Below are 15,713 nucleotides of genomic sequence, written 5' to 3'. Positions count from 1 at the left end.
TATATAAATTGATATTGGTATTCTGTGTCTTGAATTTTTTGTTTTATGGTTTATCATAAGCTTGTGTTTGGTAGGGCTTTTTTGGCTTTCTGTTGCCATTTTGCCGGCTCAGTATTCTGTGACAAAGCAGCACTAAACTCAGTTTTTAATATGTACTATATAAATAAAGTTATTATCAATGTTTTTCAGGTTTTGAGACATCCTTTTCTGGAACATTTTTACACCAAAGAAACATTGCCAATATTGTTATAAAAGTAATATAAGTAAGGTGGTGATACAGTGTTGAAAGAGTTATATTTAACTTTCTTTTTTTAAAGGGAACTTTTACCTGACAATACGGGCTTGTACTTCAAAAACTTGGGTTTGTGCCAAAGTCTGAGTTGTTCTTTTATATTCTGTTTTTATGTTGTTGTCTGCACACACAAGCATCCACTTGTTGACATTTATTTTTCTCCAGTATCGAAACAAACACGTTTGGTCATGTCGGTGTTTTTCACTGTAATCTGAATTGTTTCAACCCTCCAGAGTCGAGTGTTTTCATGTCGGTCCACACATTCAGTGGACCTCTCACTAGACCAGAGCAGTTATCAATCTCTGTGAGTAAAGGCAGACAGGAAGCCATGTCCCACTGTTAATATAAAATGTAGACAACACTTTCTCACCAGTCTGTTTCCTGCCAGTCACCTGACACCCGCAGTGAGACATGAATATCTCCGCCAAGGAAAAAAATCCCCAAATAACACGCAGGATGACAAACTTAATTGTCACATCCATGTCTTTTACATGTCGCTGCTTTGTTTGCCAGGACAGCCATTCATTTCAAGCCAGGTTTGAGCTTGTATATTAAAAAATGACAAAAAAATTATCTAATTACACATGACATGCATTGCAGAATGATTGGTGAAAAACGTACACCAGACAGAGGCAGTAGTAAATGGGCTGTAACTCAGAATGACACCGGTATTCTCTTTTAATGTGCGTGTGACTCGCATAGAAATGTGCCGCCATGTGAACAGTAGGCGCTTGTGAACAGGGGGTAAGGAGGAGAGATGTTGACTTGCATTATGTAAATCAGAAACAACACTGTCAGAGCGGACGCAGTCGATCAAGACGATTGCCATCGGCACACGCGTGCACACGTACGTGCTCTCGGAGGCAATGCAGTCAATTTAGACGATGATATTGAAGCAGCCAAGGACGCTACCAGAGGTGAGAGAAGAGCCAGACTGTTGGCCGCGCACAAATCCTTGTCTTTAGCCCTGTTTCATTTTAGCATTTCATCAATACAGAGTCTCTCTCTCTCTCTGTTGGCTGCTGGCTAGCTGCTGACCTCCACAACTTGTTGCTAACAGCTTCCAGGCTTCGCAGAGCAGGACAGTTATTTATGGAGCAGAGATAAATCGATGCTCTCTCTATTCTTTCCCAATTCCATTTGCATTACTTCACTGAGGTGTTAAGTTTCTTCATTCGCTCCAAAGAGACATTAAGTTTCACTGCTGTCCATGCTTTGGTGCTTTGTGTTGGGTTACAAAATTCAGATAATGTAGAGCTGCTGAGTATTTTTGGGTCAAATAAAAAGGCCAATAAGCCCTCAGGGCAGGGTGGTAAAAAGTTTCAGCATACTATGAATAACTTATTGCCTTGTATGGCACTGAGCATCCGCTGCTGAAGGTTTGCACATACAGGCACAGTTTGAAGACAATTGACAATGGACTGACCTTTTTGGTGCAAGCAAACTTGAAACTGGGCAGGAAATTGACTTTTTTTTAAATCATACTGGCTGCTGTGACTTGCAAATCCCCAGTGATGAAAAGACCGGCACTTTCCAACCAACCACCTAAACTAGCACAGGATGCAAAAGTTCTGAAACCCACGTAAATGGTAACGGCCGATGACATTGTGGTTACAAAATGTGCAAACTGTGCCTTGCATCTCCCATCAGAAACTAGCTGGGCCCAGGGCCAACAGGGGGACTTTCCTAACTCAAACTGAAGTATGTTGCCTCAACCACTTAACCTTGACTCATTTCCTTTGATAGGAGAATATAACTGTGCAGATGCTTCAGCTATGACAAAGGAAACGCTTGGTAAATTTGTAGACTTCATAAAATAACGGACATATAATACGTCACCCACTGGTTTTTGGACTCTTGTTTTAAAGCCTTGAATTCGGCATTTCAGCTGTTACCATCTTTATTACCATTTTTATTCCAGACCTACAGATCAGAATACACTCCTTCATGCCGATAGCTCTTAACAAAAGCCTAAATGTAAGTCAACTCACTAAATTCAAGAGAATACAAGATGTTCCAGAAGAATACAGCAAAAGTGAAAATGAAATTTTAGCCAAAATGAGATTGGCTTATATCTAGAGAAAAGAAAGTTGACACAAAAAGAAGAGAGGTCTACCTGCACATCAAAAATCCTCTAAATCTAAGCCATATTTTATTTCATGTACTACATTCATACCTATACCTAAGACCGTCAAGGACATCCTTTCAAGACATTGGCATATTCTCCAAAATAGCCCATTATTGTGAGAAATCTTCAAAGATCTACCTATGGTAGCTTTCAATAGATGAAGAAATATAAGATACAGAGCACAGCAGCATGTTGAAATTCGGAAGAATAAACTCAAAACTAAATCTCTTCAAAGATACTTGTGGGGTAATGTGGAGCCTGCATAAATTGCTAATTCACAGTATAGCTAAAATCTTTTAACCGCCCTACCAATGGTCAGATCATTCACATCAAGAACATAACCACCTGTAAAACAAAACATTTTGTCTGCACGATACTTCTGTTTCATCTGTTACACAATTGCCATTTAAACTTAATCTTTTTGACAGCATATTACTTTAAAGTTAGAGAGAAATATAAGAGAAATGCCATTACTGTCTACTGCAATCCAATACAACAGCATACAATCCTACTTCATTTTATGAGGCCAATCATGTCCAGGTTTCTATTGACATTGAGTTTTTGTGTCAAAGTCCAATCCTAATGTTATTTCAGAGACTGTTTATTATGACGTGTTTGATTCTGTTACATGAAAATATGTGTCTAACACTTGTTTAGCATCTGATGTAGAAAAAAACTTGTATTCTTGATTAATCTTCATCTTGATGAATGATTAAATAAATCTGATGAGCCACGTTGATATTAGATGTATACATTGGTTTCATGACAACATAAATTGGATTCGAGAAGCGCTTAGTCCAACACAAACATGGACAAAGATACACCAACAACTTAAAATAACTGATGAATAATTTAGACTTATACTACACATTTCACATGTCATACAGATGTGTCTATCATTGTGGTCTAAACATCTGCTGAATCTTAACAATAGGCAGGTAAAATATCAATGGAAACATGTCAATTTTTTTAAAAAAAATCCCATTTATCACAAAAATGCTGTCATGAGGTGGTATTTTAGGTGATTCTAAAAAGCTGTATTTCATAAAACTACAATAGAAACACTTTTTTCACTTTTATAGGTCACATGATGATATGGCTATACGCTTGTCGGTAGGAGATAGCGCCCTCATGATGCAGCAGGAGCTACAAGAGGTCTTATTGCATCACATAACTCTTCAAAAGTCGAGCTGATCATCTGGAGGTTTTAAATCCACACTTCTTTTTGTGAAATTGTGGACTATCACCTCCCAGAAACCCTCATGTGGTCGCTCCCGCGTATAAGGGGCTCGCCTTTCCATTATATCTCGCATGACACGCCTATGTCACCTTCGATTGGAAATAATGACAGTAGTGCGGTAGCTGCAATAGAAATAAACCTGCTAACATTTTGAACATCCATCGCAGTGCTTCTTAGTCGCATAACATCACTCAGTGGAGACGTAGATTTGCACAAATCTGTAATGTAAACCAGCCTAATAAAGCACCCTGGAGTCAGTGAAGGACTCTAAGGTCCTGAGGAATATCTAAACTATTCACATGTGTGAATCATCGTTATTCATGAGGACATTTACATACTTTCATATGTAATCATGTTCTAGGACATCATGATTTAAAATACAAATGCTAAAAAGGTATGTATAACAAGTTATAAGAGTTAAACAGAACCTAAATTAGAAGTTGACTGCATCTTTTTAGTAATGCCAATGATCACTAATTATCTTCTCTATCACCCTGTTCTATTATCTTTTAACCCAACTCCCGGTGTGAATTTCATTACAGCTAGCATTAAGGCTCTTAAAACACGCTTTATTATTTCCATCTTGGTTGCAAATGTTAGTAAATGCAACACACTGTGTCGCCTTAAATTCCCTCTGTAGGAAAAATCCCCTGCTAAAGGCTCCATAATGACACCAGTGAAGCAAACAATGTTACCGCGGTTATTAATTGCCCACATGGGTACGACGGTAAATGTCACAAAGTCACGTCACGGCCTGACCCGCCGCTGCACTGGCACAGACGGCGAAAGCAATTTCCATTTTGTCACCAGCGGACTATATCTGGAGAGGAAACAGTGACTGAGCAGGAAGAGAGGATGGACGCCGCTCGCTGTGGTCTGAGGAACAGACAGAGCGGGGACGCTTGTCTAAACATTTTCACACTTTTGAACCCCCTCCCTCCATCTCTTTTACTATCTAACTCAGTTGCTCTCGAAACAATGAGGCCTAGAAGAACTGAGAGCGGCGGAGTGGACGGAGGGAGGAAGAGAGAGGAGGAGGGGAGGGGAGGGTGTACTGGCACCCTTTTTAATTCCACCAAAAGCTGTTCCAACAAAAGGGCCCTCACTCTGGAGCCGCCACGGAGCGGCAGTCAGCCAGGCTGGCTGAAAATAGGGTCGTGAGCAAAAGAATGAGAGCGAGAGAATAAGACTGAATGGGAGAATAAAAGAATGGGAAAATGAAAGACTGAGCCGGGTATGAAAGGCTGTCGGGAAGTTTTCTTTACTCTGCATGGCGGTAAAGTCAAACTAGGGAGGGTGGCCACATTGATCATGTGTGTGTGTGAGGGAGGGAGAGCTCCTGTGTGTGTGCATTTGTGATATGCAGAGGCATTCATGATACAGTGAAAGCTGACTGGACCCTGAGAGTTGAAAGCAGGAACATTCCTCCGACCATCCGTGGATCAGCTTCATTGTGATTCATGGCCTCGTTCCTGTTGCTACGCTCTGTAATCCCTCTTCCCACTGACACCTGTTTGCTCAGGAACGCCAAGGTGTTAGCCATGATACGGTTTATTTCTCGAAATGTGATCTGGAATTTGCTTAGTAACTGGTTTCCTCAGAAGTGGAATGAAAAAAAAAACGCTGACTGAATGCAGACATATGCTTGCTGGTTCTTGGCAGGCAGAGTGATGAATGAAAACCTGCTTCCTGGACTCTCAGCATGCTGGAGTGATGGAGCTTCTTACACCAACCGAAGTCTAACCTCTTCCCCCTAATTACATCTAGCTCTCTTTAAAAGGCCCACACAACGACACCCACACAAACTGCACATGGCTGCACAACAAAAGGATGCGAGATTGTCTCATCCAAAAGAGCTGTATCCACAACAACCTGTTCCAAATCTCTGAGAGTTACCCACCAAGCCGACCTCTACCTCTGTCCGTAAGCACTTCCACAAAGAAACGCATCAAAACTACTTCTTTGATTGTCCAAGCAAACAAGCAAACAGCATTATGCAACACCCTGCAATACAAAGTTAACAGCCCATCAGCCCAAAGAATTGTGGGAAGTCATTAACATTTTAATCCGCGATCAATAAGAAAACCTAGAGGCGAAAAATTAAAAAACTTAAACATTAATGCAGACAAACAAACCACAGCACTCAATGTGATGCAACACCATGTACAAGTCTGTCAATGAGTCCATGAAAAGGCTGTAATTAAGAGGAAACGATAGCAGGACTTGATATTGTGCTTTCCTGGCTGAGAATCACCAACACACACGACAACACAGACAATGACAAAACAAATTAGCCCAAACGCTTACAGCTCCCAGCGTTACAACACGCTTTTAGCTGCTGTGAGTCATTTACAAGGTCTCAATGAGAAACAACGGCTGGGTCATGAGGGATGGTTGTCACCACATGCTTCACCAGGAGGAGCTTTTGACATTTGAGTCTGGTGCTAACGCGCCTGAAAAGGACCCAAAACGGCTTATTTCTGGTTCCCCACGTCACGGCAGCTTTTTTTTTTTTTTTTAACATGCTGGGTCCCGGATAAAGGGGCTTAGTCATTATTTCATTAAATAAGCATCATCACATAGCACGGATGACTTTGTGTACCTCTTTTTTTTTGCTTGCCTCTTCTTAGATGATTTCATTTTTTTTGCTGATCAAATTGTGTTTGCTGGTGACTTTGAAGCAATCTAACTTTCTGGGAAAATGTCTGATAAATGGGGTTTGCAAAGTTTCTCATATAAAGGGATGGGTATCCTTTAAAAACATTACAATACTAGTCCCAATACTAGAGCCCTTAAAATGATACCAATAAAGTACTTAATAGGATACCTTTTGTTTTCTACTTCATTCAGTACCCATCATGTGAATGGAAGCATTCGGCTGCGTAAAAGGCCACCAGATGCTACAGTTGTGATGTTAAAGGTGGCATATCTGTGTAGTGTTGAACACACTGGTGCGCTGAACTATAGTGCTGGGTATCGTTAAAAGAATTACAATACCAGTACCAATACAAGTACCCTTAGGGCTCATAAATACATCCATTTCAGCGTTGTAGGCGTTTCTGCCCTCATACTTCTATGCGTTCTTTATGTTGGCACAGATACAAAAGATACAAGGAGCCAAAGGTGGAGTAGTCTGTATTATTGTCAGTTTTGTAGACAGCAGTGGTTTGTGCGGCCATCAAAATACGTTGCAACATGTGGACAAAGAATTCTTTTAGCTATATTACCAATTTCTTCCACCCCACAAATTTTTAAATATCTTTGTTATCGCCTATGGTAGTATTTCAGTTGAACTACATTATATACTGCCCCCACGATTTCCGGTGGTCTTGCTCCGTTTTATCTGTATTCATAAGCTCTAAGAAAACATGCACAAATACGGACAAAATGAAAACAGAGTACCCAAAGAGGCTCCATCCATATACATATCTAACACTGAGAATGACTCAGCCCTTAAAGTGATACCAATACCAATAGACTACATCATTTGATACTATTTTATTCTTCTTCATTTAATACACATCATGTGAATGGGAGATTGCATAAAATGCCCCCAAATGTTTGGTGCCATCTCAGAACACTGAACTGGCTGCGAGTAGGAGGTGTATGAAATGACTGGACAATTTTAACACTACTTGCTTATGGGTTATTTCAGTCTATAACTTAAAAAAAAAGTATTGAGTACTGATACCCAGCATCAATGACCTGCCAAGTTTGCCAAATACACTGCATTTGACTTCGCCATACCACAGACTGTACGGGTTGTAGCTGCTGCAGTAGTGGAACAATCACACTTCACAAAATTCGAAGAACTCTTGAGGTGATTGGAAAAAAGTTATTTTTTTCTAGATAGAAAAAGGATCAGGTGCAGTTACTGCTTGACCGGAGAAGTTTCAAAACTACTTGCTTCTGGGTTTTTTGTTCAATACCAAAAAAGGTATCAGATACTGATATCTAGCCCTTCTGAACTGCCAGCCATGTCAATTATTAAAATCCCCATCACCACACCATAGACTTTATGGGTTGTAGCTGCTGCAGTAGTAGGTAAATCACACATCACATCACATGAACTCACTCTTGTGGTTTTTGGCTATGAGCAAAACCAAACAAACAGTATCTTTTTCTGGGTACAAAGGGGATACAGATATTGTTTGACTGGATAAGTTTTAATACTATGTAGTACTGAGTTGTTTAGGTTGACACCTTGAAAGTATCAAGTACTGATAGCCAGCTCTATTGAACTGCCAGCTACTTCAAAATCACTTTGCTTGATTTCACCACAGCACAGACTGTACAGGTTGTAGCTTCTGCAGTTTTGGGTTAATCACATGTTGTATTAAATGGAAGAACTCTTGTGGTTATTGGCTGCAAAAAGAACTGAAAGCATGAATTGTTTGACCGGAAAATTTCGATACTACTTGGCACTGAGTTATTTTAGTTGATACCTTAAAAGGTATTGATAACATATACTCAACTCTATTTCTAAACAACCCCAGACATAAAACATAATATGGTAAACACATCATTAAGCCCCAGCAACTAGGCTCCTGCGAGGAACCCAGCTGCTGAACACGTTCACTGACATTTCAACCCAGCGATGACACCTAACAACTCTCAAGGCAACAATGACAACAGCTTCCTCAACCTTCTCCACACGTATAAGATCACTTCTCCTGAGACACACTCCTTGACATTTCTGCCACCGGCCACAATGGGGCTGGGACCGCTGCGCCACAGACTGGTTTTGAAAGATGATGGCGGCTCCAAATCATCCTCAACCCAGGGGTCAGGTGGCTGCGCGGGGTTAAAATAGAATTTATGTAAAGTGAGAAAAATGTGTTAACTGAAAAAAATGACTTGCATTTTTATTCAGAATGCCCCTTGCTTTTGAAATAATGGGAGATTTTCAGCCTCCAGGCTTCTTCCAATAATTAATCAACTAACACATCCTGCAAAAAGAGAGAAATTTAAATAATTGTGCTGCTTCCTCAAAGGCCAAAAGCAAACAACTGGCTGTGCTGGGCAGCTCACAGATGAATGTCTTCAACTAGTTGTTGTGCATGCTTTATAATTACAGTAAAAATAGATATTTCTCTTGATTTTTAATTCAAAATCCAATAGGTGCTACGCCAGCAGATATTTTATTCCTACTAAAGCAGGTGGTTATTTAGGGTTTGTGATCAAAAGGCCAATGATTGCTTCCCTCATTACAACCTTCCTCTACACTGCTTTCCAAATGTAAACCCAAAGCAGATCCATACCAGAGCTGCAGCAGTGGCTACACAAATATGCAAACAACAAACAGCAACATGGCACAATGATGAGTCATTAATAAGAGCTCTCGATAATCAGGCTGCGCTGCTCTGAGGGCGATAATCATCGGCCGCCTGCTCTCCAAGTGATAAGCTAATCAGCCCTTCGTCTCCACCGAGCCGTCGAGGGGACTCATCATCATTGACATTTCAGCACAGAATCAGGCCTGTAGAGACGAGCGCAGGAGGGAGGGGGGCGGAGGCGGCGGGGGACACCTGAAGTGACTTAATTATCATTGCTGTGGAATGATATCCTCTCGACTCTATTTTGCCTTTTTTACTGAAGGTTAATGCTGTTCTTTTAACATCCTGGTTAAAGTTTCACCGCTGCCGATGACCCCTTTTTTCAGAGCACTTGTTTATTTATCCTGCATAATCTAAAAACACACAGAGATCATCCTTTTACATGCACATGACTCAGCCTTGAAATGTTTGCTCACAAAAGTGTTTTGTATGCCGGGACAATCTCTGAAAATCGAGCTTCTACTGTTGCATTCAGCGTCAGTAACTCACTGGCTAAGCAGCTGAAATGTATGGAGGTTTTTTTTCCACCAAGAAGACAGTTGTGTTGTTGAAATTAATTCATAACCTGTGGGGATACTGTCATGACAATCTGACAGCTTTTTAACAATACAGGGCTGATGTAGCCGAGTCTCAGCTGAGTATCTGTCATCCTCACACCAACCTGTGCTGCATGGCTTACATCACTGGGGGTTTCTAGCACCATAGCCCTGATTTTTGTGCCACTACACTGGGCGCTTCCTGTTCTGATGGCTTACATTGCTCCGAATATGCATGCAGGGGATGAATGTCATTACAAAGCAAATTCCAATCAAGGTTAAATCTTCCTCCTGCTTTGTACACTCTGAGAAAATCACAGTTCACCTATTATGCAACAGATGCTACAGCAAAATGCAAAGCATGCTCTCCGCTGCTCCCGGCCTTGAAATAACTTGCCCTCCATTTGCTTTGATCTCGGAGGCATGTCTCCAAGGCGCGTCAACGCACGAGACGACACATCTCCCGGCTCCCATAATGACCCATCTTCTTTTTCCTCTGTGACAATTTGGGGACAGCTCTGACAGATGATACTAGTTACACCCAGGTGAAAACAACAGGCTGACAGATTCATGCTGACAGAGCAGGATCACAGTTTCTTTATGCCGATCACTGTTGCCTGACTGCCTGCTGTTATGAATTTTGTAGCTGGTCCCATTTTGGGGAGGAAGAAAAAAACGTAAATTGTTTCTGTTGGGAGTTTGAGCACGTCTGCGTTACTCGGCAGCACATCTTAGTGATGCTATCATTGCTTGTAGTTATGGTTATCTCTCCTTATCTATCACTGAAATGTTGCTATCAGGACGTAAAGTGTTGCTATGGCAATCGTTAGCAAGTTTATTGATACTTCTTTTTGTTTGTAGTGCATCCTCAATGTTCCTACTACGAGAATCATCTTATTTATGGTAATTTACTGACTATCAATAGTAGTCATCAGAATCCTTTAAAACTTTATGCACTTATATCACAAAAGTGTGAATTCAACTGCCCTACAGTGCTGCAGCAAGGTTTTTGTGTACATTGTGCATTGCTCAAACTAAGTAACCTGACAAAATAAATTTGGGTGTTTTTTTTTTTTTATCTCTTACAGCCTTACTATAATATTCATACAGTGTCTTGCATTGTGCTTGCATCACTTGACAGTAAGTTTACAGTAGAGCTCAACAGATATCAGCGGACTGACGCTTTCAGCCAATGCTGGCTTATCATAGATGCATCTGCACTAATGTACATTAGCAGATGTATGAATAGAAACTGCAGTAAGCTCTGTTTAAACATTTTGTTCTTAATTTAAAAGGAATACTTCACCCACAAACTTCCCCTTTGTATATCAATTATCTATACTGTGTTACCTTGAATTCATGGGGAAAACTTTGTTTTTCTCAAATGCCTCCAAAAGAATGGCAAACAGAATTATTGATTGATTGGGCTATACAAAAACAGCCATTTACAAACCCTCACACAACTTGTGCAGTATAATCCAAGTTTCATTTATCCATTCATACGCTCAGCACTTCCCAAACACAAAAGGGTGTAAGGGTGTACTTTCTTGCAGGGTTTCCCACTCATTCATTTACTTGTGGCAGCCCGCCACAGTTAAAACATCTGCCACCACAAATTGATTTTATATTTTTGGAGCCAGACAGCTCATTAGGACAGCTATTAGAATATACCGTTCAGTTACTGATGGCACCCTCTTGGAGCACAGAGCATACTCTGGACACAGACGGAGCAGCAGAACACCAGGCACAGTGAAAGTGAAACTTAACCATTGGGTCTAAAAGTTCTACAGCAGTTGCTTCTTTCATCAATCTGATCAGCACTGACTGGATCGATAAAGTATTCACCCCCAGACTAAAACTCCTCAAACAGCTGCTGAAAGAAAAAAGAATGCATGAAGATTTACGCCTGCGCTGTGTCCACGCACCCACAAAAACATCCCCTCCGAAATCTACACTCATGCAAACCTATGCTTGGCCTTAAAGAGAACTTATATAGGTATCACTTCCAGCACGATTTTAAAGAGTAAGGTCTTTCCTAAGGAGCATTTTGTAGAATTTGTGTAGAATTTGAGGAGCTGCAGGAGGCATGCCCCCTCAATATTTATAACATGCATTTGTCCCCCACAAAAAAGGAAAAGTTTAAGTAACAAAGGACTTCTATTTTGACAAAACAAAGAGATTTAAACTACAATTTAGTGCAGAGAAGGCACAAATCAGTGCATAAATATTCACCAGAATATAGGACAGTAAGCGTATGGTCCTCAAAATTTTCTGGCTGAGGACCCCTAAAATGCCCCGCTTCATGTGTCCGTACCAATTTTGATACATAAGCTTGACTCAATATATGAGACTTGGAATATATAGATAGATTTGATGTTTTGATAGTTTTGCTGTTGTTAAACATGTCTCCCAACCAATAAAGCAATATGTTCACCATTTTCTTTGAAAGCATGCACGAAAAACTGAGTTTTCTTTATTAATTCAAGGTAATACAGCATGACTCATTGATATACACATGGTCATTTTGTGGGTGGAAGTTCCTTTAAGTTTAAAATGTCTGTAGCATGCATGTTTGTATTGATATCTATGAGTGTTCTCAACTTGCCTGTCTCAACACATTCCTTTAATAACTAGTACTTTATAAAAACTGTCTTTAAGCAGACTTCATAATCATTAAGCTTTCCAATGTACTTATCTTAATGTTTTTTTATTATTATTATTTTTATTATTCTTTAAATAATACAATTTAAGACATCACAGGTTACTGTAAACTGGGGAAGGGGGCGGGGGTATCAATAGCCGACAATTTTTAAAAACGTGGGCACATTTGGATTAGATACAGCTATGTTTATATGATTTATTATTATACTCTGCACAAAACTATATAAGAATTTTACCACAAAAATACTTTAAAGGATTATTTAAAAAATACTCCCAAAAAAGAAGACTTTAATACATTTTCACTGATTTATATTATCAATACAGGTCTTTCAAATGAGATATGGATCAGCCTTTATAAATTTGTCCTTAATTATGATTTATCTCCTTCAGTGTGCAGTCTGTATGTGCATACTGTCGGTACAGAAACACTGTGGTTGTGTTTGCACTGTTATATTCCAATAGCGTCTTCCTTTTATTATGGGATTACTGTAGTGGATATTCATTACGGGCTCTCAACACTCATTGTTGAAGGGCCACCTGAAGTGCAGGGGCCGAGCATTTCTCATTTCCTGCCGAGCCCGTGTTTCCCATCACCACCCTGTTGCTCTGCAGAGCGAGGACCAATTTCTGCCATTATTGTAATGGTTCGTAATCAGACCTGCGCTCGTGATTGCGCCCCGTTTCCCTGCGACACTTTCCAACAGGTAAACACAGATAACAGGTCAGCCGTGTTTGGAAGGGTTTGTAAAGGCTCAGAGGGGATTAGGTTTCCTGAACAGTCACCTGCCGTCTGAAGCTGCGAGGGAATTAGGACAAAAACCACAAACCAGGAGAGCCACACCTCGCGGATCATGGCGTACCGAAACTACACACACAAACGCACAGATCAGGTGTTAAAGTGAGTCTCGACAATAAACTTTTACAACAGGTCTCACAGTCCACTACACAGCCACAGAGAGGAGGGGACAGAGACGTGACACGGTGAAACATGCAGCCGTGCCGGGACACAACACCGGGACACAGCACCGGGACCCGGCGGCGCGGCTCAAGTGCTGCTGCCCACATTCAGGGCGCACAGCGCAGGGACAGCAGGGACACTGAAGGGGCTTTACAGAAACACAGCTAGGGTTTTTTCCTACCTTGAGCAACGAGGAGGATCGCTGCCGCCACCAGCCAAGTGTTTCTCACCGGAGAGACCGGGCAGCGTGCTGCGTAATCTCTCGCCATTCTTCTTAACAGGAGACAAGGTGGACGTAAATATCCACAACAGCGCTGTGTGGGGCGACCGGGCTGCGAATTATTCCTTCTCCGATGAGCCAAGAAACTTCGGGTTCAGTTCAGACCGCCTGGGCTTGCAAACAGCCAAGTTGTCTCTTTCCCCCCTCTGTCTCTGCGTCCTCTCTCTCTTCAGTCGGCACCGCGTTTAGTTTGCGTCTTGCTTTGCATGTGTCACTGACAGGAGGAAGGGGCCGGCCGCAGTGCGCACAGGTAGCCCGAGGCTGCGTGTGTGTGATGGTGCGTCTTGGCCAAGGCGAGAGGAGCGGAATGGAAACAAAGTGTGGACGGAGTGTGTGAGTGAGAGTCGGAGGAGCTCCGTGTGTCTGATGCGGAGAGCTGAGTGGGGAATATCAGAGTGATGTCAGCAGAGCGTCACCAAGAGGACTTCAGCCGTAATACTGAGCCCTCACAGCTACAGCAGCACAGCCCGACCGAGGAGGCTCACTCCACAGGGTCACAACTCAAACCCGCACACCTGCGCTCAACACTCGGGGCGTTTCTCATGACACCTGCCGCACACGTGTGTGCGGAGGGCAATCGAATCAGGAAAAATAGTTCTAGGTCAAAATAGTCAAATGGTATTTCATCGATCACTGATAGGAATCAGTAATTTTCGATGATCATCGGCATTCAGTGATATAATACTGATCATGACAATAATCACCTAGAGTAGGTCATTAGGACTGTCAGCATTAAAGCGTTAATCGCAATACAATTAAGGTCCGTAATTAACACCTTAATTTTTTATTAATCATGGTTATTGCCGCCTAACATTCCCGTCTTTAACCCTTTGCAACCTGGAATGCAATCAATTTTCTTGTGCTGCGTTTACACACCTTTCACGTGCAGTTAAAGTTTGTAAAGCTCAGAGGGAAATTGGTCTGATTTCCTTTAGAAAACATGGCCAAGAAATGTCCCATAAAATGCCAAAAAATAGGGAAAAGAAATTAGTTCAGAAGAGAAAGACAGGGAAATTACTAGAAGATAATAACTCTATTTATAATTTTATTTATTTTGGTTTGTTATCTTCTTTATCCTTTAAAAAAATAGTATATACTTTATTGATTTATTTATTATTTTGGTTTGTTATTTTTTATTAGTTTTTTACCTTTTCTTAACTTTTTTGTCTTTTTTTAGGTAGTTTTCTTGTAGCTTGTAACTTCTCCATGATTTTTACAGAATTAAAGCCACTTTGCTCAGGTTTCAAGGGGTTAAGAGGCTGCATTGGGCTGAGATTTAATGCTAGATGATAATACTGCAAGAGGTGATACCAACCATGTCATGCTAGCTTCTCAGTAAACAGGCGGTATAACGCCTAAATTTTGGCGATGGAAAAATAGCATGGTCATTTCACAGGGGTCCAATGACCTCTGACCTCAAGATATCTGAATGAAAGTTAAGTTTTTTAACTTTTTATTCCTAATCAAGATAACCTGGTAATATAGACTTCAAAGCTGCGATTTAAAATGCAATTAATTGCAATTTAAAAATTAATCATTTGACAAAAATTATTTTATATTATTAAAAGTAATAATGAGTAATTATATAGAGATGGAGGTGGAGAGTGGAAATTTGTCAGTTATTGGTTTAGATATTTTTGAGATTTTTAAGAGTCCTTCGCTGTCTCCAGTGAGTGTGAATATTAAGATGCTGCAAGAGGAAGACCTTGTACATTTTTGGACTACACTGATAGACACAGTTGTTTGATTAGTCATTGAGTTTATTTTAGTATTCATCAAGTGTGTGTATTATTTATCAAGTTTACTTTATCATTCATCACAGAGAAGACTGACCAAGATTACTTTATAACTCTTCTTTAGTACAGCACTTGAGTAAATGTATTTAGTTAATTTCCACTGTTGATGTAACATACTCTATAATGCAATGTTACAGAATAAGCTAAACAAGCATAGCTTCTCACACCAGCTACAACATTCAAATGCTGCTTACACGTTAATGCAACCCTCAAAAAAATAATCAAACAATAAGATGCATAAAAATAACTGGAGCAACACTTTTAAGGGGCATTTTTTTCCTCTGAATGATAACTAAGTAATAATAAGTTTTGACACTTAAAGTAGATTGTGTTGTATTACTCCAACCACAGGACCTTTACTTGTGACAGAGTATTTTTGTCATATTGCTACTTTTACCTGAGCAAAAGATCTGTATATGGCTTCCATCACTGATTATCAATTGCGATGCACAACCATTGATCACTCAGTCAAAACTACATCACTGG

The 15,713-nt window shown here is 40.6% G+C and overlaps 1 protein-coding gene across 2 annotated transcripts in view; it reads right to left on the bottom strand.

Annotated features, from left to right (window-relative positions):
• Nucleotides 1–14,313, bottom strand: part of pvrl2l (PVR cell adhesion molecule related 2 like) — a 384,643-nt gene extending 370,330 nt beyond the window's left edge. Inside the window, exon 1 of one of the 2 annotated variants that reach the window (XM_042506359.2) lies at nt 13,333–14,313. In XM_042506359.2, the coding sequence (XP_042362293.1) occupies nt 13,333–13,420 (88 nt within the window). In that variant the 5' untranslated portion in view covers nt 13,421–14,313. The remainder of the gene's footprint in view (nt 1–13,332) is intronic. The other variant, XM_088090247.1, reaches the window with a different exon arrangement.
• Between the last annotated feature and the right edge of the window lie 1,400 nt (nt 14,314–15,713).

Source organism: Plectropomus leopardus, chromosome 17 (assembly GCF_026936395.1).
Source record: "Plectropomus leopardus strain MGB_pleo_1.0 chromosome 17, ASM2693639v1, whole genome shotgun sequence".
NCBI classification, from domain to species: domain Eukaryota; kingdom Metazoa; phylum Chordata; class Actinopteri; order Perciformes; family Serranidae; genus Plectropomus; species Plectropomus leopardus.
This window is presented reverse-complemented; position numbering and strand designations above follow the sequence as displayed.